The sequence below is a fragment of the Brachycentrus maculatus genome, unplaced genomic scaffold (assembly GCF_059751285.1).
Source record: "Brachycentrus maculatus isolate JH-2025_06_01 unplaced genomic scaffold, ASM5975128v1 h1tg000345l, whole genome shotgun sequence".
Lineage (NCBI taxonomy): Eukaryota > Metazoa > Arthropoda > Insecta > Trichoptera > Brachycentridae > Brachycentrus > Brachycentrus maculatus.
In genome coordinates this window covers 820,869-846,096 of record NW_028281094.1, presented here as the reverse complement: position 1 = coordinate 846,096, position 25,228 = coordinate 820,869, and the positions used below count along the sequence as shown (strand labels likewise).

The following is a 25,228-nucleotide window of genomic DNA, read 5'->3' as shown; positions in this document are numbered from 1 at the left end:
AACATTTTGAGTGTGTCCAAATACTTATTCTCAAATTCGGCTTTTCTCCACTTAGGAGCTATTTTTTACATTTATTGATATCTCAACATAGACGAAGAAGAATAAATAAGTCTGGGTATTTCCAGGGTTCAAAGCTGCCATAGGCTAGTTAAGTGAGAATTTTATACACCTGTTAATCATATGTACGGTATCATGAGATTAATGATATGTGTAGGAATTCCAAAAAAATTGAGTAGTGTGGTTGTCAATCATTGATTGAATCGAATGATGCACGTGTGTAAAATCACTTAACCAGCCTATGAGAGATCGTAAGCCATTTAAATACACAGACTTCCATATTCTTCTTAATCTTTGTTGAAATCATAAAAAATTTAAAAAATAAAAGTATGATTCAATTGATAATGTTTACCTAAAATTTAACAAGTTGATCAATACAAATTGAGACGTACACAAATAAAATTTAATTTAAACTTAATTTAATATATATTTTTTTAATATGTATTATTTCTGTATTGTCTGAACTTCGGGACGCTTACATGACTTGGAGGGCCCAAAAGAGCTGGCAGCTGACAGAAGAACCAGGAGGGACTTAGTGGAATCCATATGCTTAACATGGGTAGTGGATATGGATTAATGCATGTAATATTACTAGTTAATCTAACACTCTCCGTATCATTCATCGTTCACCTTGTGTAATACCACTTTTTTTTAAAAGTGATATTATACAAAATGAAGAGTGAATGATAAGAATAGTGTTTTATTACCATACCACGAAGCAATGCTTTTAATATACAAAATATTAGTTACTATTTTTACCTACACAAAATCAACTAGTAACATGTTTAGTGAAGTTGAATTTATGTACCTTTTCACAACCCTTGCAACGACAGTATTCACCTATTTGGTTCAAATACTATTTTCTCACAAATCCTGTTGAAAAAATAATATAACACGATGGCCCTTGCATTTTTAACCACGATATCTACTATATATTTTTACATATCGCTCACTCCTTTCAAGAACGTCATAAATCAAAAATCGTCATTTTTCAGTTGTGCATGTTTTCGGAATGCCCAAAAAATGTACTATATCCCAGCAAAAGATGCATATTTTTAACATAATATTTACCCGCTACAGGGCAGAAAATGTTGTTTTTGCATTTTGAAGAAAAGGTATTGTTTAATTTTTTTATGAACATACAAAATATTTTTCAAGTGTAGAAAAAACCTTCAGGTTTTACTCAAAAAGATCTGTTGCACAGTAAAAAGTTCAATAAGTGGCTTGATATTTATTTTTAATACATTGTGTTATATTTTAAAACTTTAAAAACGTTCTCCTGAAAAATCAAGTTTTTTGATTTATGACGTTCTTGAAAGGAGTGAGCGATATCTATAAGACGTTGAATGAAGAGCGCCATCTATGGTCCTGTAGAGTAAGATAAAAATTTGAATGCACAAAAAATGCAAATTGTATGCACTACAGTCTTGTTCATATTGCTTCTTCCATTTCACAACTTCCTCGAGCCTCTGAGAATGTAAAATTCCCGTTCTTCCATAAAATAATATGTAAATTTTCTACTGCGCAATATCTCTCGATATTCCTTTTCTCTTCACTTTTATACTTGTCCTGGATGATATAAATGAGTACGTGTGTGTGAACATAGATACAGTTTCAAGCCTACATCTTTCTTACATTATCATGGTTCCAGCAACAACGAAAAAGTTGGAGCTGTGGGTAAAAATAAATTGAGGATTTAAACCATTTTTTACTGTGATTAATATGTTTTTCTTCATAGTTTTGTCCACCTACATAGTATAGTGGTTACTGCATTTGGCTTCAATCCTGGAGGTCCCATTCTCAGTTCAATTCCCAGGGGGATCGAAAATAAATATTAGCGATGTTTCTCTATAATTTTAATTTTTTTCCCCTTGGACTGGTGCCTAAAGCGTTAGACGGATCTCCAAACCTTCATTTAAATTACTTCTACCTAACACTGCAATAAATTGATGAAGTGCTCTATGCACCATTGGTTACGGATGAGCTATGGAAGAAGGTGAAAAAATTTACTTAAACTTAACGGATTTGACAGTAAAATGTTATGATATTTAGTTTTTTTCTTTGTTTTCGGTATCGAATAAGAATCTAAAATGTGACAATAAGATTTTTATACTCTGTTTTTAACCACCTAATGATTTATTAATAAAATAATAAAATTTTGAAAAAGAGAAAAAAGACTTCTTTCTCTCTTTCCAAATTTTATTTTTGCATGAATGTCAAACCGCAATAATTTTATTTTAATGACCTGAAACTGGTAGTCAGGAATAAGTGTTTATAAAAAGTTGTATTATACAAAGTGAACGATGAATGGTGAGGAGAGTGTTACATTACCATACCACAATGTTAATAATGCTTTTAATGTACAAAATACACAAATATGTTTTAAACCATTTAACTATTCTGTAACGATATATTATGACAGACGATGAAAAATAGATGAGTGCATATCGTGTTCATACATATGGTAACCAATTTATGGATGAAATTTTGTATTATTCTTAAAATCAATATTCATAATACATTATTCATATTGTTGAAGTGAGCAACATGAATATTCTCAAATACCTTATAGGCCAGTCGCCAGGTAATTTAGAATCGCGTTAGAGATGGTCATCGGGTCGAAATCATGAGTTATGGGATGTTATTTTTGATGCATCAGCCCATATTATATGAATCATTTACATTTATTTTTAAGTTTAGGTGCTTATCTGAAGCTGAACAATAAATAATTGAAAACATTAAGAAAAGTTCTTTGAGATAGTATGGACATATGGAGCGAATGGATAACAAGAGAATGACTAAGACATAATGTTTGGTAAATGTGAACGGGGCAACACAACGAGGACCGCCAAAAATACTTGGTGTGACCATATCTATCAGAACCTAAAATCCGGTCGTGTCAAAAATCTACGTGTGAAGGAAGCTAGAAGTATATATCAGGACAGACGAGTGTGGCGTTTTATTCTTTCTGCCTACTCCTGCAGGAAAACTTCTTGTAAGTGTGTGAAGTACTAATATTAATCACATGCGTTTTTGGTTGACCCGAGTAGCGACATGCACTAAAGATTGCAGAACAATATGCACTTATGTCCGAAGTGTAGCATGCACTAAAGACGTTTGTAGTTTTTGAAATTACCTAACGTCCAAGTGACTCTGAAATCTAGCTACGGCTTATGCAACACCGCTTATCATGACCCTACTCAGGCTTCAAAATTTTAAGTTTCATAGCCTATGCCTACTCGTGAGTGGATTTACTCTTTATGTTTAAAGTTACTATAATTTCATGTAATTCATGAGTGAAAATTCTAGGCAAAAACACTCGCTAAAGAAGTTTGTTAAAATAGGTCAGTTTATATAAACCTTTATAGGTTGAAATGAGTGGGCAGAGACTCTAAAGTGGGTGATGAAAATTTTGACTTTACCATTATAGTCGAATCAAACAGTAAGTGGTTAATTACTCACATAACTAACATTCTGTAAAAAAGTTAAAATGAGTAACCACAAAATAAATGCTATAAATAATTAAAATATTAATAAAACATCGCGACTGGATTTTTGTTGTTGTTTTTTTTCTGTTTTTGCGACTGGGCATAAGAAACGTTGCGTGCTTTAAAATGTCTTCATTCTGTTCATATATGCTTGGGTCGATTATAAACGGAAATCAGGCTATAGAACTCACTTTCAGCTACTTCAATTGCTTGAAGTGTTTGTTCAAATAGCTACTGAAATCTATTTTACCAACTTCAACCCATTATCTATGTGTGTATATGAAGAAGAAAATCGTGAAAAATTATTTTCACAAGAATATATTGTGTAATATTTATTAGAAGAACCATATAACTTACTTCTAACATACCGGGCTAAAATACCAGTCAATAAAAAAACACTTAATTTTTCAGTTACTTTTTTTAGTTGTCTCATCAAAAAAAATCGTGATGTTTTTTTCCAAGCACATTTAAATTTTATTAAAACTCATTTACGACTTTCAAAAATATGATATATTTACAACAATAAAAAAATACATAAAAAAAAATATTTTACTTTACCAATATATGGTGAAGAATGGATAGTTAAACATATTTATGAGGTGAATGTGGTTTGTAATAGAAACAGAGAAAGAACGAGGAAAACTTGGCATAACCAAGTATTTCGAATACTTGAAAGTGGTCAGGACAGGAGTCGGAATAATCGGCGTGTATGTATGAGAAGATATATGAATGTGTAAAGACGGATTGGTGTGGAGTTCTATTATCTCTGCCTACCCCTGCGGGGAAGCGGTGTGATGGTTAATTAGTTAATTGAATAATAAAGAAGTATTCTAGAATATTCTATATAAGTTAATTATTATTTTTGAAATAAAAACTGTTGTGTAATACATGACATGTTTCCTTTGTGCCTAAATTTATTTAAAGAACGTTAAATTGTTATCGCAAGGGAACATGAACTAGAAATAATAAACACGAACTCTCGTTCATCCTACGGAGGACTTAACAAAGTAATCTGCTTTTGTGTCTGGCGTGAAAACGATGAGAATGGAAATTAATACAGCAACAAAGAACAGTCAATCCAAAATCAAGTATCGTGCCAAAGTTTTCGAGTAAAAACCCAACTTTCCTTAATACAAGGGATCTGGGTTTTCTTCGATTTCACAACAACTCGGAATTACGCTAGGGAGGAAAGTAATTCCTCCCTTCCGGCGCATGCGCAAACCTCCCTACAAAATGCGTTACAATACGGCAAACATTCAGTCGTGACTCACCCGGCAAGCCTCCAGGTCGCCGCAGCCCCGTTCGCTCGCGCCATCTTACCCTGCTGATGGCAACAATAACAAAATGCCAATTTAAAACTAGCTTCAAAGTAAGCAGGGAGCAATGTTTCTCTCTCCCAAAGTGATCGCGCGCGCCGGAAACTGATCGCGGGATTTCGAACAAGTTTGTAACAAAAAGCGCGGTATTTATTACTTGCTGCAGTTGTCAAAATCTGTGGTGTCGGAGGAATCGATTGTCTCTGGTCATTTTAATAAATAAAGTGGCGACAAAGGTAACAGGCGACCGGGAGGCGAGGGAAAATGAGATGGTAAGATTTTGTATTTTACTAAATTAATAATTATTAAAAATGAGTATCCCAACCCACTTTTGTATGTAAATTTAGTACGTACCTGCTTTGGAAACAGAGAATCTGAATATTATTTACAAAAAAGTTATTATTATAAACATTTAAAATCACCTGTGTAGGTAGGTACTAGTAATGTACGTAATATAATGTAATAGTATTGTACGTTGTGTCAAAAAAATATTGTTCTTACAAAAAAAGTCGATACGAAATATCAAAATGCGTGGATAAGTATTCGTAATTTCAAATATATTATTTTAATTACATATATATTACTTGTATATTCAAATATTTTAAGGTTTATAATGCTCACAGGTTTTAATGTGATAGAAAACAAATAACTTCTTTTCGATTTTATTTTAACACAAATTAAATAAATAAAAAATGCAGAATTTTAAAGTATTTTTAAATAATATAAAAAAACGTCATATTTTAAAATATAAAACAAATTAGTTTTCTCTACACTACATCTTTAAATATCTGCTTAGGCTTTTTTAATTTAAATTTCAAATACCAGTTGTAAAACCAGTACTGGTAAATATTTCTTAGACTGAAATACAATTTACTACCAAAAAATATAAATTAATAGCTACACAACACATAAATTCGAGTGGCTAATCTTTCAAACCCCTCCTTTAACAATATTCAGATGAAATTGTTGTCTCATCGACTGAAATACAATTTACAGCCAAACAACGTGAAAATTTTAACCTTTTATTACCACTTTACCAAGTGAAAATAAAATAAAATAGTATAGATATTACCACAAACTGACTGCTAAATCAATGAAAAAAATCTGCTATGGCGACGGAGTTCAATCGATTTGTTATAAAAAATGTTTAAAATATTCAACCATATTAAATACAAATATTTAATAATTTTCGATATTTTTTTTTGTGCTGCCAAAATTCAGCAATGATTTCAATTTAATTTATGAATGAATTTTTATATCTAACAGATTTTTTGAGTTAGCTTAGTTGTATTTTATTAAAAATATATAAAAATTAATATTGTGAAAATTGTTTCGCCTAGTTATGGCATTTTCAACGAGAAGTTATGGCATTATAAAACGATTTTAAAATTAATTCATAAATTAAGATGGAGTTCTACAAATGAAACGCCAAATCAATAAATAATTTCAATTTATTTAAAAAATAGTTTTACCTACCCTTTCTTTAATTTTGTAATCATGCGTTTAGTTATTTTAAATCTTGAATTATTCTTACTAGGAATCTAAAAATTGTATTATCTAAAAAAATATTCAAATGAAAAATTGCGATTATCTCGTTACGATAGTCTCAATTTATAAATTGCATTGCTTAATAATAATAAAAACGCCTCAAAAATTTTGTACCAAGAGAGATTTCTTGTTAAAAGAAAACTTGAATTTAAAAAATAATATTTGATATAATTAAATGTTACCACTCATTTTAAATATTAACCGACTCAAATTTTCATCTTGATTCTTTCAAAATTCTACTAGTATTTTTCCTTTATTGTAAATCTAGTAATATTTTTTCTGTTATAAAGTAATGAACTTTTTACATAATATGTGATGAATTTAAATATATTACATATACCCAAAGGGTGTTAATTTAAAGCAATTTAATCTTCAGTATATGAACCTCAGCAGCACAAGGCGAACATTGACTTGTCTCATTAGCTACGTAACTTTGTTAATATCTCGGCATAGTTATGGTAATAGCGTCATTAAGTCAATTTAACAGAGAGCTACATTAAATTTTGGGCACAATTAGGAAAATCTAAATGCAAGTTGTGAAGGAATCAATACCTTTAGCCTGTACTTGGGGAAAGAGAACGTATCCTTATGTAGAGAATAAACGAAGGTATTTATTTTCAACTCAAAACATAGTTTTAGCTGTAATTTTAACATAATGGAAAAACATTTTATATCCCAATATAGATAAAGAAAAATAATATAAAAATCTTTGTATTAACAAAGCTCATAACCTGTCATAGGCTGGTTTAAACGTTCGCTTTTAACACGTGTAACATGGACCATCATATCCATATTGCCAACCACACTTCTTAAATTTTGGATGTCATATTTATGCTTCAATTAACACTTTCTTTCACGTACTACTTCTTCAGCACCATCTAAAGTTGAATTAATATTTTTTTTTAGTGGAGACATAATGAAATGTATGTGAGATTTTCCTTGAATTTTTATAAAAACTAGGAGACGCCTGAAAACATAATTTTTATAATTTATTTAACTTATATTTTCACCAGTTATTTACTCACAATATTTTGGTGTGTCCAAATCTTTGTCCACATATTCTAAGTTTGTCTCCATTTAAGAGTTCTTTACATTGACATTCCGATAATTATTTTTCGTCGGTGTTAAAATATTAAAACAAATAACTCGTAAGTAGAGATAAACCCAGAAAAACATTGATATATTCCAAACTATGAATTTCCTCATACAGGTAACCAAATTACGATCTCATAGTGCGTATACTTATTTATATTAATACGGTTGTTATAGTAGCTTGAGTCTGCTTGGTATTCCTCCTCAGAATTTTAAGTTTGTTGTTAGGTCCACGGCCCAGAAGGATGGGAGTTGACCTATGGGCAGAGCATTTAAACAGTACAACTTTCCAAAAACTAACTTATGTGCTTGTAAATCATGGGTTGTAAGGTGAATGTTACGCAGTGTATTAAGTGATCACTTAAACTTGTCAATGATAGATTGTTAGCCTTGTAAATATTCAGTCTTCTATATTCTCATCTCATCTTTTTCAATAAAAATCTTGATATTCATTTTGACTCTACAACTAGTTTTGGATATAACAGAATCTCAATCGAGAGTTGTAATATGGTTTTTTTAATGAATCTCCTTTTAACCCAGTGTTGCGTTGGGCACTGTATCGTATTAACGCAGTGTTATCTCAATCGTTACTTACATTAAGGCAAGGTGATCACTCCTGCGCTTCAGGGACCAGTCCAGTTAACCTTTACTGGTCCAATGTCGAAACTCATTCGACATCGATTTTTTCCTCTTAGGTCCCATGTCGGATGTTAATCAACATTTTTTTAATGATAAGTATTATTTATTAAAATTCCAAGCTTACATTTTTGTCACTCGTATCTATTACAACAGTATGTGGAGCAGAGGACAAAAGATTGTTTTCCAAATGGAATTAATTGTCTACCAAGATTTTTTTTTTAATTTTGGGAGACCGGAAAGGGTTAAATATAAAATAAATAAGAGAATGTAAAATCACTAATATTTACTAAGACTTCCCCTGGCAATCGAGCCCGGGACCACTAGCACGGTAGCAAAATACCCTAACCATTACACCACGGAGGCAGACAAATGAATAAATAAAATGAATAAATTATATTTATTAAAAAAAACTATTGTAGATCTTAATTTTGGTCTCATTTGACAATTTTGAGAGAAATAAGGTTATTTGTATAATTTTTCGTTTAAATATTCAAATGCTCAAGACTATGGAGCGTAACGGCTCTTATTCCGATATTATGTTAATTCTACACGACTGGCGTTAAACGCGTAATGTAGACAATCCAATACTTAAGACAATTTATTTGGTTCAGAATAAGTCACCAGTCTGACCAGTAGTAGTGCTCCAATTATTGATAACAGAGTGAAAGTATATCAGTTTGAATAAGGCCGTAAAATATAGGCGTTTCTTGTCGACACAGCCAACAGCTCCAATAGCCGTGATCGTCTAGTGGTTAGGACCCTACGTTGTGGCCGTAGTAACCCAGGTTCGACTCCTGGTCACGGCAGTGGTGAACACTGTCATGGCGGAGCTGTTTTTTTTATTTCAAGTTCCAATTTGTTATAATGATTAGAATATTTGTTATTAACTTTTTTTTATTATTTTCATTTTTTTTTATTTTTGTCAAAATATATTCATGTAAACAATTACGAAAAGGTGCGAATAGCCATCGGTATACGCTCGACTGCGAAACTGGCGTCGCGGGTGCGATTCCCTGCGATTACAAAATAATCCAAGAAAAAATATTTAAAATTAATTTTGGTATTTCTGATGTATTTTCTACATTTACCGTCTCAATACTCACTATTCTAATTGGAGACAAGCCTTAGAAATATAAGTGATTTTCTCACTCTAATATTTATTTAATATTATCCTGGACTGGTACCTGAGGCGGAGGGCTGATCACCTTCCTTCATGTGTTAACGATCAAGATAACACTGCGTTTATATGATGCAGTCCCCTATGCACCATTGGGGTGCGGATAAGGGTTTTTATAATTATTATTATTAATTTTAATAAATCAACGGTTATAGAAATTTGACATGTAAATAAAACTTGTCTTTGTTTAGATAATCTAGAAAAATAACCAAAGTAATTAATAAAGACTTATAAAATACCCACAATAAATAACCAAAAAAATTAACTATAAGTCCACTTTTAAAATAATTCACATTGCGATTCATTTGTTTCCTGTCTCTGTGTCAAAATTTAGTTTTGTATAAATATCACACCAAAACAATTTCATTTTAGCCTACATTTTACCTGATTATGGAATTATTATTCCGAAACCAGTAGTCACAAAGTAGTGTTTTTTAAAGTGGTGTTACACAAAGTGAACGACGAATGATAGGGAGAGTGTTGATGTAGTTTTATATTTAGTTTCTATTTTTAATGACATTGTGGATAATGGAACAGAATGTACAGCTTCACTGCATAATAATCAAATTTCTTTTGACCAAAAGAGGTATAAGTTAGATTTCACTTGATGTATGAAGAATCATAAAAGCTTTATAAAATTAAACAACTTTGTTTTCACCACTTTTTTAAATTAAATGTACACTTTAACCAACCGGTTTCGACAAGAACCTTGTCATCATCAGGGTTTATTAAATTCTAAAACATTAAAATACTAATTACATTCCCTTACCAAAAACTTCCACACAGTCCATAAAAAATCCTAATTGATATTTTTACTATGCATTGCGTAGCAACCCTCAAATAACAACTAATGGAATCACCCAAAAACAGTATAAAGCCGCGCACACGTAAAGTGGAGAACACACACAAAAACCTACTGTGCGCAATTTTTAGGAACAGAAATTGGAAAAATATCAAAAATGGACTGTTACTTAAATTTAATTGATTATTAAAAATATTTCTATTTTGTTTTATGGCTTTTTTCACTTCCAAAATCTCTAAATTATGCAACGAAATGAGTATCTGCGAAAAACATTCAAGAAATCATAAAAGCAACTCGTATAGTAGATGTCAGATTGATAATTTTGATTTAGTATGTAAATAAAATTATAGTCTTCACCGAGCTTACCTTCATACATAATATTATGTTTGTGTATAAGCATTTGCTCAGTCTTGCGTCTTTCTCAATTATTTATCAGTAGTCTACATACGTTTGAACTGCCTGTACTCTGTATAATTTATCATTAATAGTATTTAGTAGTTTGTTTTTGTATTTGAAATATTACTTTAAAACGTGTTTTTATTTAATTTTGCCGACTGTAAGTATATTTAAAATAAATTTATCAAAAATCGTATATATCCAACGGAAATATTTCATATTTATTGTGATTTACGTTTGTACTAGCGGATTTTTGGTGCCATATTGAATATAAATATTATATTTACAGTATCTTTACAAAAATCCAATACTGTGTGCATTATAATTATGATTTGAACCATTGACTTTAAGTTTTTTTGTTTTAACATATTAAATATCAAATTACTTCTAAACAGTTTTTTTTAATCCTACTGATTAGTCTTGTTACGTATTGGGTCTTAAAGAAGAAGTCTTTTGTATTGAAAGCGGTAATTATTATAATTATGTTTTGTACAAAACAAAAATTATTTTACTGCAATGTCATTATATATCAATGTTAATTTAAGTGTATATTACCCGCAAAAATAAATGATAAGAATTTTAATCGATGTTAAATTTTTAACTGTTTTAATTTAGAAAAATTTCAGTAGAAATATTTTAGCTTGCTTTTTAATAAACATTAAAAAAATGTTTTAATTGAACGAAATGTACTAGTTAATGAAATAAATTAAACATTTACAATTTTCGTTATTAAGTTCTTCAAGTTGAAATGTTTCCATCGCCCTTTTTGGCAAAGCTGTATTTAGTTAACCTATTTTACTTGCGAACTTTCTTTGCAACGTAGTTTGAAAGTGATCTTTATGTTAAAAAGAAAAAGAAATCTCTGCAGTGGAATGAAACCAGCATTTTTAACCCCAAGCACATTCCAGCACATTCATTTCCTATTCTGAAGTTGTTTTGAATAACAAATGTTATTTATCACAAAACTAATTCGTGGGGATAAGAGATATACACATATATTTCTATGATCTTATTGATATAAACGGACAGTAAGACTATTGTAAAGATTCGATAGAAGAGATATCGCTCACTCCTTTCAACAACGTCAAATATCAAAAATCGTAAATTTTCAGTTGTGCATGTTTTCGAAATGCCCAGAAAATGTACTATATTCCAGCAAATGAGGCATATTTTTAGCTTAATATTTACCCGCTACAGGGTAAATATTAAGTTGAAAATGCTGTTTTCTTGCATTCTGAAGATAAGGTATTGTTAATTTTTTTTTGTAAATATACCTACTTAGGATTTTTCAAATAGAGAAAAAACATTCACATTTTACTTAAAAAGATCTGTTGCACAGTAAAAAGTTTAATAAGTGGATTGATATTTATTTTTAAAACATTTTATTATATTTTTAAACTTTAAAAACGAACTCCTGAAAAATCTTTTTTTTTTATATATGACGTTGTTGAAAAAAGTGAGCGATATGTTTGCTTTTCAACTAAGCCGCATGAATCCGATTGAATTTGGTACTGGAATCTTCTAGTAGAAAGATTATCACACGCTTTCTCATGTACGCAGACTGTTTAAAAGACTTCCGCTTTTCCGTTTTCAACCCTAGAGGTACTAGAATTCAATTCTTTGTATCTACCATACGCGGTTTCTCTGTATGTACATGTGTGAAATGCATTATTTTACTCACACGATTAAATAAACAAATATCTCAGATTCAGTTTTGACTTCCAGTCTTTTTGTTTGTTAAAGAACTAGAATTATTAAAAACCTACGGTATCTTCTATACATCTGTACAAGAGACATCTGTACAATTATGATAAGAAAATTCCTCAGGACGGTAACAAGAAAAAGATAGACATATATATATATATATATATATATATATATATATATATATACAGTATCTACTCAATGAATTAGGGCCACGCAGAATTTCACGCAATTTCTCAATTCAAACAGGAATAACTCAGAGAAAACCTTGAATAAAACAAAATTGAATTTTATTTACACATGAAAACTTTATTACGCTTAAATTATGCATATATTTTCATATAAATATAGTTAGTATTTAGTATTTCCACCTTTGGCAGAAATAACTGCCTCAATTCTTTTTGGCATACTTAAAATGCACTGTTTTATCATGTTTTTTATTTCTTCGTCTTCTGACCAAATTTTTTGAATATTTTTTTTTAGATAGTCTACTGTCGGATTTGAAAATGAGTATACCTTATTTTTAACATGCTCCATACGTTTTCTATAGGATTAAGGTCCGGAGAATTTCCAGGCCAGGGGAGCAAGGGCAGATTTTTGTTAGACAAAATTTTTATTATTGATTTAGCCCGGTGGCAAGGTGCCCCATCCTGCATGAAGGTGTATGGACCTTCTGTTGGGTCGAGTGTATGGTAGAAGGGCAATAAAATTCGTTCGAGGACCTGCTTATAGGAATTTCGGTTCATTGTTCCTTCCACGAAAAACAACGGCCCAGGTAAATTGTTAATAATACATGACCATATCATTGTTGCAGGGGGGTGTTTGATAACTTTTACCACACAGGCCTCATTGTAACGTTCCATTGGTGTTCTCCTGACGAATCGACGGCTCTCTGTCGCGGCTTCTAACTGGCACTCATCACTAAAGATGACCTGAAAAATAATGAAAATTTAAGTTTAATTCAAATATATAAGTTTATTTACTAAAATGATATGTTGAAAATTCAATTTAAATAAATACCTTTTTCCAATCATCTACCGAGTAATTTCGATGTAGCCTGGCCCATTTTAATCGATCCGCTTTCATTCATGGTGTCAATTTTGGTACTTTTACAGGGCGCCTGCATTTTAGATTTACTTCGTAAAGACGTCGCCTCAGTGTTGATACCGATATATTTATACCCTCTTCTTCCAATTTTATTTTTAATGTTTTTGCTGATGCACTACGGTTTTCTAAGGCACTTTGAACGATTTTTCGATCAGTCCTCGGTGTTGTTTTTCTAATCCTACGACAGTTCTTTCGCCGATTGCTGGTGGCGGGTGACTGATTTTTTATTGATTTTGAAATTCGGTCCACTGTTTGACGAGAAACGTTTTCTTTTTTTGAAATTTCTCTATTAGATAGTATTCCTAATTTCAGTATCACTATAACACTAGACTTTTTTTCCTCAGAAATGTCTTTACTTTTTCCCATTTTGTCCTTTTCAAAAAAAACACTTGTGTTTACAAAAAAAAATTATACTTTATGAACTAAAATTAAAAATTAAGTTTTTTTCACAAGACACGATAACTATATAACCTCTCTGAACAAAACAACAACCAGAACTCAAGAAACTTCACTAATAAATGAGATAGGACTATTTTTTGAACTTTCAACTATCTGTCTACCTGTGCTAATTAGGGACCTTTCTCAGAAAAAGGGTTTGAAATTTTGTAAAGGCTTAAATAATCCAGGTATATTTAACATATTATTGAAGGTAATATACATGATATTAGATGTCAATAGAAAACTTAAAGTATTTATGTAAAATAAATATAATAATCCAAAAGATTTCAGAGTATTCAAAAAAATAATGGGTGGCCCTAATTCATTGAGTAGATACTGTATATATATATATATATATATATATATATATATATATATATATATATATATATATATATATATATATATATATATATATATATATATATATATATATATATATATATATATATATATATATATATATATATATATATATATATATATATATATATATATATATATATATATATATATATATATTATATATATATATATATATATATATATATATATATATATATATATATATATATATAAATATATATATATATATATATATATATCTGTACATTCTGGGCAATTCAGTCCTTGGACGCCTATAGTATTTACTAAAACAGAGTACACTTTTATTTTGACATACAAAACAAAATAAAACTAATTCCTTTTACCATATAAATTTGTATGAACCCTATTCGAAAATCGATATAAATATGTATGTTTTTGTATCGACTTAGTGAAGGCAAAAGGGTATACTTAGGCACACTTAGATTGTTTCACAGTAAAGCATAAAACATTGTACTTAAAAGTTTCCTTAACAGCGATATAAATTTACATTTACTTTAATACTTTAAAGGTACTTAGGTGTACATATAACAATTTACCTTTTACAATTTATAGTCTACTTATTAATCTGAGTGCCATTAGAAATTCCATTAGGATTCAAAATGGTAGATTTTCCATTTAAAGCTGTGAAGCTTTAAAAGGGATAGTCGATATCGTACCATAAAAAAATACATACTTTAATTTTATTGATTGCTTCTCACAACTCATATAATATATAGTTTTTTTTTAATTAAACACTTGAATATATCACTTGATGAGTTTTATTTATAAAAACGACTTGTTTTGAAAACTTACAGATGTTTGTTTGTTTACAAACATCTGTAGGTTTTCAAAACTAGTCGTATATAAATAAAGCTCACGAAGTGGTATATTCAAGTGTTTCATTTTTTTTAAATAATCAACATGTCACAAAGTTAACGCCGAATCAATAAATAATATAAAGGTATCTTATATAGACAATCTTAAAGTGAGTTTTAAAAGTACCAGTCTCTTCTTCAGGCCTATCAGTACACTACTATGCATCTAACGCTATTCACCAATACCATAGAACTTTGAATATTTAAAAAAAGTTAATTATATAAATTGTGAGGTATTACATTTATGCTAATTTTTCTTTAAGCACAGTAATTAAAATCAATGATTATATAAAATTAAATTAAATTTAAAAAATAATGCAGTGATTCGCGTATTATCTGCCTTAATTTAGCCTGTAATTTTGTGGAAACGCGTTTGACTACCATGCTGGAGCTCGACACCCAGGGTTGGCAAAATAAACTGAACTTATTTTCACTTTCATATTTATTTTACACTACCCTTGATTAGTATGTATAACAGGCACAGGACTGATTACTGTACCTTCATTCAATTTACGATCAATATAACACTGCGCTAATAGAATCCGGTATACTTTACACCTTTGGGTGCGGATAAGTGTTAGAAGGAGATGAAGAAGAAACAGAATTAATGCATATGTCTGATAAGTTGGGAATTGTTGCGGAGAATAATGTTCTATGTATCAAAAACAAAAATGGAATCCTTTTTATTAAGGAAAAAATAAATTAAGAAAATTGTGAGGTAATTGGTTATTTTTATTGTTTATGTTAATGATATGCTGTTTACGCCATAATAAATAAATAAAACCCTTATCCGCACCCCAATGGTGCATAGGGCACTGCGTCATATAAACGCAGCGTTATCTTGATCGTTTACACATGGAGGAAAGGTGATCAGCCCTCCGCTTCAAGTACCAGTCCAGGGTAATATTGAATAAATATTACAGTGAAAAAATCACTCATATTTATTCTTATCCCCCCTGGGAATCGAACCCGAGTCCTCCAGAACGGTAGCCGAGCGTGCTGATCATTACACTACGGAGGCGGACAAACGGTGCTGTTTACGCCATACTTAATTCAATGTCATTTTTAATCATATTATTGTTGATTGGCTTATAGCGAGGAATATAACACTCTTAGATAAACTTTGATCCGTAGATAACCTTGTATTTAAAATAGTAACAAAATAAATAATATTATTTTTGACATCTCATCAAAGATGAAGAAGAATGAAGATGAAAAAATATTTATATTTATTTTTAACCACTTGGAAGGTCTACCAAATAAAAAAATGACTCGACTGCAATCAGTGTGAAACGCAGCAGCGAGACTAATTTTTGGAATCTCCAAATTCATTCACATCATATAATTTTTTGACATCTCATCAAAGATGAAGAAGAATATGAAATTCTGGGCATTTACGTAGCTGACGACCGTCATAGGGTGGTTTAAGTGATCACATAACACACGTGTAACATTCACCAATTCTATTGACAACCACAATATTTGGACACACTCAAAATATATTAAAAATTAGATAATAATTGTTTTATGGGAATAAACGTTGAAAATAATTGAAAAAATAATCATAAACTCCTTTCCTTTCCTTCTCCTTCCAGCTAAATCTATTATTTTATATCAAACTCTTTTTTTTAAATCTCTGAATGTTTTTTGATAGTTTTATAACATAAATGTGGAATTGTTTGATTGGCTTTTTTTTTAACGTAACTATTTTTGTTAATGTAATGTAATGTTTATTATAGTTAATGTAACTATTGCTTATTATATCTTTTTTTTACACGTAAGCTATACAATTACCGAACAAATAAAGTAAAATAAAATCATTTTCGTAAAGTTAGTTATTCGACCTGATACTGCCAGCTTTCCTGCCGGATATCGTGTATTCAATTGATTAACTTTTTGAAACAAACCAGGAAACGAGGAAAACTTGGCACTATTAGGTATGTCAAATACTTGAATGCGGCCGGGTCAGGAGTCGTAATAATAGTCGAGTATGTAAGAGGAGATGCATGAATGTAGAAGAGTCCAAGAGTGTTTGCAAAGACAGAGTGGTGTGGCGTTCGATTCTCTCTACCTACGGTAAGATAGTTTTTTTTACTTATTTTTTTTTTACAAAAATGTTAATAATATATATATAACCACTCACCGAGATTTTTAGGCCTACCTGTTTTGAGACGTACCCGTCTCTTCGTCAGGACAATCACTATCACAGCATGAAAACAATACCACCCTTCACCACCATAGCACCATTTACACACTTAAAACTACACAAAATGTTTAACACATGCGATTTTTGGTCGACCCGAAGACCAACATGCACTAAAGTTTTCACCACAGACATGCGTTACGAGCCGAGGTTAAACATGCACTAAGGTTAAACGTATTTATCAAAACGGCTTATATACTCGTAGGATGAAAGTATTTTTTAGTTAGTTTAAAACAAACTAAGACGCCAGAGAAGATAGAACTCACTGCGCCACACCACTATGTCTTTGTAAACATTCTTAGCCTCTTCCATATTCATGCATCTCCTCATACGTATCTGCCGCTTATTCCGACTCCCGACCTGTCCGCTTCAAGTATTTGAACTCTTTGATCACGCCACATTTCCCTCAGTCGTTTAAATTCAACTTCATTCGCCTTAGTTATTTGTTTTACCGTTCTTTCCTCACTCATTCGTTCCATATTTCCAAACCATCTCACACACCTTTCTTAATTTCATCGATAATGCTTATCTCAGCCTTATGTTCTTTCCTTATATCACTATTCGAACATCTATCATACAACGTCTGAGAGAACCCATTTTTTTTCAAAAAATATTACATACATAAGTCATATATACATATAATATTCCGAATGAGTAATTTCTATTTCTCATTTTGGGACATGGGATAAAGGTTAACAAGACTGGAACACAAATAATAAAATAACAAAAAAAAATTAAATAATCAAAACTAATACTTTTACATGGCAAAATATAAAAACAATAAACAGGTAAAATAAATAGGCACAAGAAGCATATTTAAAGAAATAAATGAGAAAAACAAAATGTAAGAAGCATGTTTAAAATAAGAAATTTGACTGCATGTAATCTATTTTCTCCTTATTTTCCAAACTCCATGTTCACTTTCAAACATTATGGTTGGAACGAGGACTCCACTGTGTACTGCTAGTTTAGTTCTCGCTGATACGGTTATATTTGCTATAACTGAATTCAGTACTCCATTCACTCTCCTGTCTTTAACATCGTCAATCTTTCCATCTCTTGAAGACATAATTAACTGCTCCGCAGGGGTAGGCAGAGAGAACAGAACGCCACACCAATCTGTCTTTGCACACAATCTTCTCCTCTTCCACATTCAAATATCTTCTCATACATAGACGCCGATTATTTCAATTTCTGACCTGACCACTTTCAAGTGTTTGAACTACTTGATCTTGGTCTTCCTCTGCTTCAATTACAAACCACATTCGCCTTATAATTTTTTAACTGTTTTTTCTTCACCCATTCGATTCTCTTACCCAAATCATCTAAACACACCTTGCTTATCTTATCCATAATGCTTATCTCACCCTGGCGTTCTTTCCTCATATCACCATTCAAACATCTATCATACATCGTTTTTCTCAACACGTAATGAATAAATTGAGCCTTGCCCTAATTATGTTTTTGTTTGTTTGGGATGTTAGGGCCATGTGACCCCCAGGCAGTGACGACCCCCGCCATCCACCCCGCCGCGTCATGCAGAGAGGAATAGACCCGGCGCTGCTCAGCCTCATAGCTGGGCTGCTGCTGGTGCCGCTGTTGCTGCAAACTGCGCACGCGGAGGACACTGACTTTGGTAAGTCTTAAAAACACTATATTAACACATTGGTTGCCTTGAAGTTTGTTATTGAAATGTAATTTGACACTGGAAATATTAGATAGCATCGAATAAGTGATAAATGAGACAGGAAATAAATCGATAATATTTTGTATTAAAGTGACATCTATCCTACACACAGCATTAAAAGCTCTTACATCATTTACTTGATACACAACGTTGAAAGCTTTTACATTCGTTATATGAAGGCAAGGTGATCAGTCTTACACTTTTGGTTCTTAGATCTGAGAATGAAATATATAAGATATAAGATGAAAAAGTATAAATATAAGATATAAAATATATAAGATGAAATATATATAATATTAAGATATGCAAATAACTTAATATTGAAAGCTTTCCTAACCGCATTCCTGAATCTGATACAGAAGCATCTAGGCTTCCTGATAGACCTCTCTTTCAAAGCAAATTTATTGTATGAAATAAGTTGCGAAAAAATATTAGAAAATGAAAAATAAAAATTTATCCCGTTTTAACTGAATATTTTCATTTAATAATGTCCTTTTTATTTCCAATCTAAATAAATACAAATTCGTAAAACCACAACCAAGAATCTTAGTGTCCTAGTGTAGGAGGTGGAAGGGATTATCAGTTAGTTCAGTCAACTTGATCCGATTCCAATGCGAAGCTGGCCGGTACATGGAGGCCTCCACAACCTCGACCAGCATAGCAGTCAGACACAGAATAGTGACGAGGCATTTGTAGAAAATGTCCAGTCACAGTCTGCTACACGGCAAAGAAAACATGTCAAGAAATTATACGTTACATGTATTTTTAATATAAAATTGAAAATAACCGAAAAACATGAAGACGTGCACACCGCCGCAACAAAAGGTTTCTGGAACGCGCAAAAATGTGCACACTACCGCAACAAAAGGTTTCTGAAACGCACAAAAATGTGCACTTCACCGCAACATGAAGTTTCTGAAACGCACAAAAATGGGCACTTCGCCGCAACACAAGGTTACTGAAACTCACAAAACTGTGCACACTGCCACAACACAAGGTTTCTACAACGCATAAAACGTTGCAAATCAAATTATTCATTCAACTGGAATAGTTAATTTACTGTATTGGTGTATTCTAAAAGCTGTATTATTTTAGATATTAAAGTCCAAAATTTGGCTCTTAGAATTCCTCGTGTAAACTAATGAAGTAACATGTCTTTGAATAACCCTAATCCTTTGTAGAAATTCTACCTACATGTTGGTATAACTACATTCTCTCAGAACAATGAAATTGGGCTTATTATATCCTTAAGGAAATGTAAGTTATACGAGTAAACCATTAGGGGCATTGTAAAGATATACATAGTTAACTCTCGTTGGCAGGAATTTTAATGAACGATGAAAATGCAAAATATTTTAATTAAACCCCTCAATGAGCTTCCAAAAATCATTATAATACTTAAATACGTAGTAAAGTCATATGAATACAAATAATTTATTTGGAAATATTGTATAAAGAAGAGACATCACTCAATAAGTTCGTAGGATGACTGATATAACTTATTCATACATATGTGGTCTTTTTTAACAAATTCTTCCTTCAAACGAACTAATAAAGCTGATGTTATTAACTGCTAATAGTTTGTCATTTCTAAATGAATCTATGCATAAAATACTATACACATCGTAAAATACGGAAATCAAAGCTGTGATTTGCATTTTTTATGGCTTTGGGAGGCTTTCGCCAGTTGCTGTCCACTCACCTGACTAGGCAATTGACTTTGGATTAAATTGATGGATTATGTTTTATTCATTGCCACATACTGCATGAAAAATATTTTTTCATGCCTCTAAAACAGTTCCAAACAGCGCTTTAAATCGTCATAATTGCTTTTGTTTGGTGAGCAAACCTCGAATACAGCTTTTTCAAGGATAAATTTGTTGTAAAATAGTGAATATATTGCCTCTTGATATCTTTAAGGTGTCAGCTATCAAACAGAACTTTAATTTACGATTGACTTAAACCATTTCGTAAGTTTGTTCATCCTTTGAACTTGTTACGTTACAAATAGTCATGTTGATTATGGATCATCGACAAAATATGGATATGTATTTATTATCGTGCGTACGGGTTGAATTTTAGTATTGTCGGTTTACTTAATAATTAAATTTCCGTTGATATCAAAATAAAATTATGAATGTATAAACTTAATCACACGTGTATAAACTTAATCACATAATCCAGCCTATGACAGGTTTAAGGCCCTTTGAATACCCAAACTTTCTTATTGTTCTTTGTCTTTGTTAAAATGTCAATGTTAATGTAATCAAATTTGGTTTTAATTCAAGATTTCTGGTAGCAGAAATATTTTTAAACACTAAAAATAAAAAAATAGTTTTACTTGATAAATACCACCATTTCTTAAAATCTATTGTAAAACGTATTTCGATCCGTTCCGTATCACTTTCAAAGACATGCGGTATTTGAAAATGATGCGGAATGCATCGAAACACGTGTCATAATAGATTTTTAGAAAAAGTGGTGTTTACCAAGTAAAACTAAAACTAAAAATGGATAGATAATCCACAATGACTGCCGGTTCAATTGACGACACAAATCAAATTGATACGAAATTATTCAAAAATCTGAAAATAGCCGTGAAAACGATAAAACCTTTATGTTTTCATACAATTCTATGAAATTTTTAACATTCCTCTTCCATCATATTTGTCTGAATACCGTTTATCATGCCAACCCAAAAATGAACGTTTTTCCGAAAGTTCTCAACCTTTTCCGTGTTCTGCGCTCCTGTTCCGCGAACTGTATGACATGCCACCTAGTCAGGGGCAATTTACATTACTTTTTAATCTACATGCAAATATTTTAATCCATTACAACGTGGAAGCACGACAAAAAAATATTGTACACCCGAGGACACAAGGCATACATTTTTTATGTAACACGTATGCACGTAAATATTCTACGTAAGAACGTGTTGCGTCAGGATCATAAAAAAAACATCCACAAGACTGATTATTGACATAGTACTGTATACTTGAGTATGTTTTGTTTTCTTTTGAAATATTTAACGAAAATTTATGAATATATTTAGGTATAAATATGTGTATATATATATATATATATATATATATATATATATATATATATATATATATATATATATATATATATATATATATATATATATATATATATATATATATATATATATAACATTTTGAGTGTATCTAAATACTGTTGACAAATCTGGATTATATCCAATTATAAGAGTTATTTTTCATGTGATTTTTTTGACATCTTAACATGGATGAATAAGAATATGGAAGTCTGGAAGTCTGGAAGTCAAAGCCTATGAAGATCGTAGGCCCCGTTAATGCCCAGACTTCCATATTCTTCGTCATCTATGTTAAGATTTAAAAAAATATATAAAAAATACATGTATATTTATTGTATTAAGAATTTTTAAATGATTTTGTGTAATTATTTTTTATTCCTAGTGACAAAATCACAAAAAGTTAATAAATATTTATTGTTTACCAAAGTATGTAAATTTTTAATCGCTAGAATTGATTATCTTGATGTTGAGTAGTTTGTGAAATTATCTAGTTTAAAAACAAGGTACCCCAATATAAGCTTTAAATAAAATCAAATAACGAAATGTTAATAGCGAGAAGTTTTTCAAACACTCTCCTCATCATTCATTGTTCAAAGGTTTTTCAATTTGAACACCAGTGTTTTCACCTAGAATGTAAAAAAAGTATAAATCAAAATTCCGTTGGGAAACTGTAGTAAAATGGTGAACGACTTGACCCAATAGCTCTTATATGAGACGAATTCCAGCGCATTCATATTATTGGAATTACGTGTGGTAATTTCATTTTTATTATTTCCTCTTTACTACGTTTAATATCGTAAAATTGACATCTCACTGTCTTAACTAAATGTCGTGAAATGAAAGGTTGTAGCAAGTTTCGGTAAAAGCATTAAATTTTTATATCATTTAGCATACCAATTTACCGACATTCCTTAAATAAAAATTGTATCGTATTCTTTGCTTGTATAATATAATATTGAAATACAGTACATTTAAACGTATTTTGTATATGGTTATTATATGCGACATGAAATAACGTTAGATTTTTTTTATCTTAATAGCAATGAAAAATATGTGTTAATTTACCTACTTAAAAGTGTTTTTATATAGATTCTTATTGATAAGTTTTAATTAAAATACTGAATGTTAAAAAAAAGTTTTCTTCATTATTTATTTTCTTATACATAATATTATAGGGTTATCCAATAAGAGGTTTTATTCTGATATTTGAAAAAAACTAGTATATTTTAAGATAAATCAATGAATATTTATTGCATTGTTAACATAAAAGTATGCGATTAACGATGGAAAACGATATCAGCCAAATGGCCGCCACGGCTACGGCTGCAGCACCATATCCTTTTCATGAAATTTTCCATGACCAATTCGCACATTTGCTGCTGTATGTCCTCGATAACTTCACGAATTCTATCTTCAAGGTCTTCAATCGATTGTGGAGCATTGGTATAGACCTTATCTTTTACGTTGCCCTAAAGAAAAAAGTATCGAGGAGTTAAAACACAAGATATCGGGGGCCAACTGTAATCACCTCTTCGAGAAATAACATAGCCAGGAAATTTTTGTAGCAAAATTGCGATTGTTTCGTTGCTTGTGTGGCACGTAACGCCGTCTTGTTGAAAATAAACGTCGTCCACTTCAATATCTTCCAATTCCGACCATAAAAAATGATTAATCATAGCTCGATAGCGCAATCCATTTACCGTAACAGTTGCACCAGCCTCACCAGATCGACGAGGAATCGACAAACCTGGGTTTTCGTCAACACTGCGGGCTACAGCAGCAATATTCTTAATTGTTCTTGAGCGATGCACACGGTTTCGATTCTTCACATCACTAAGTTGTCCCAACAGCTCAAATTTTTTAACAAGTTTCACGATTGCTGGCCGAGAAGGCGCTTTCACGACGACCAAAAAGTGCTTTAGTTTCGCGAACTGTGACTGCAAATTTTTCACCATTTCTGTAGTGAATTTTAACAATTTCAATGCATTGTTGAGGCGTGTATCGTTGCATTTGTATAAATCGCGTAGTTTTTACTTGTCAAATGTCAAAAGATGACAGCTTCAAAAGTGGCAGCTGCCCAGATAGAGGGCTATTCAAAATGAAACCTATTATTGGAAAACCCTATATAATAATCGAAGATAGGTACTCCTTGTTGATAATCAATATATTTAACACTTGAATTACATTCAATTTATACAACTCATTGTGCATGACTGGTTATCTTATTTCATGTTAAATAAACGAACCCCATCCCTTCTCATCCGATGTTATTTCGGTGTCGATAAATTCAATTTATTTGTTGGTAAAACCATGAAACCCGGTAACCCGTCTCCAATATCAGATGTACGAGGGCTGTCTTTAAAGTTTTTACAATCGAATAGTAGATGACGTTTGCGAGTTGTGATATCACTGTGAACACTGGGGTTTGCTATTGCATTGCTTCTGAGTGGCAAAAATGTTTCCAGAATTGATTTGAATATATGCAATAGTGTATAGACTTTAATAAAACACTTTGTTTATAGCAATAAAACACTTTGTTATTTTTCAATTTTTGTAAAAACTTAAAAGACAACCCTCGTATTTTTTAAAGAAAATTTAATAAAATTTTGTTTTGTTAGATTTTCAGATTTAATTTACAATTGTAACTATATACTTTACGGCTTTTTCCAAATTGGATTTACAATGTTGTTAAAACAAGTGCCGACTTAACAAATTATGACAAAGATACATTAAACTTTTTGAAATTTCAACACAAATGAAGAAGAATATAGAAGTCTGGGTATTAACAAATCTAATAACCTGTCGTTGGCTGGGTAAATGATCACTTTACACACGTGCAACATTTCCCATTCCACTCATGATTGACAGCTACATTATTTATTTTTTTGGAACTCAAACATATGCATATCATTAATCTTATGACGCTGTATATATGAGTTCACAAGAGCCATCTTCGTTAGATTGAGTAAACTTTTGTATGGCAGAGACCCTTTTATTTAGATTATGCAAGATCTGAATCCCGAATTATTTACCCAGCCTATGACAGGTCATAAGCCCTGTAAATACGCAGACTTTCATTTTTTTCTTCATCTATGTTAAGATGTCAAAAATTTAATAATAACTCCTTTGTAGAAAATAACCCAGATTTTTTAACAAGTACATATGTATTTGATAAGAAATAAAGATATTAAAAGCTTCGACTCTTGTCAAAAATGTTTCGTTTTGTAGACATTTTTCATCATTAATTTTATGTTTTT

The 25,228-nt window shown here is 31.0% G+C and overlaps 1 protein-coding gene, 1 long non-coding RNA gene and 1 other non-coding gene across 6 annotated transcripts in view; 2 read left to right on the top strand and 1 right to left on the bottom strand.

The window, feature by feature from the left end:
- Nucleotides 1-4,803: 4,803 nt before the first annotated feature.
- The window catches only part of LOC148303819 (uncharacterized), a 118,674-nt gene continuing 98,249 nt past the window's right edge, over nucleotides 4,804-25,228 (top strand). For 2 of the 4 annotated variants that reach the window (XR_015838421.1, XM_088269328.1), the window contains exons 1-2: nucleotides 4,804-5,133; nucleotides 18,693-18,844. Coding sequence is in view for 2 of the 4 variants with exons in the window: in XM_088269328.1 (XP_088125454.1) it covers nucleotides 18,745-18,844 (100 nt within the window). In the remaining 2 variants the exon portion in view is untranslated. Of the gene's footprint in view, nucleotides 5,134-10,523; nucleotides 10,676-18,692; nucleotides 18,845-25,228 lie in introns of those variants that run through there. The other 2 variants (XM_088269327.1, XR_015838420.1) reach the window with 2 other exon arrangements.
- TRNAH-GUG (transfer RNA histidin (anticodon GUG)) lies at nucleotides 8,875-8,946 on the top strand. The gene has a single exon. It is a non-coding gene; the product is annotated as a tRNA-His (tRNA).
- Nucleotides 12,388-12,847, bottom strand: LOC148303820 (uncharacterized). The gene is made up of 2 exons (XR_015838422.1): nucleotides 12,736-12,847; nucleotides 12,388-12,486 (listed from the first exon to the last, which is right to left on the bottom strand). It is a non-coding gene; the product is annotated as an uncharacterized LOC148303820 (long non-coding RNA).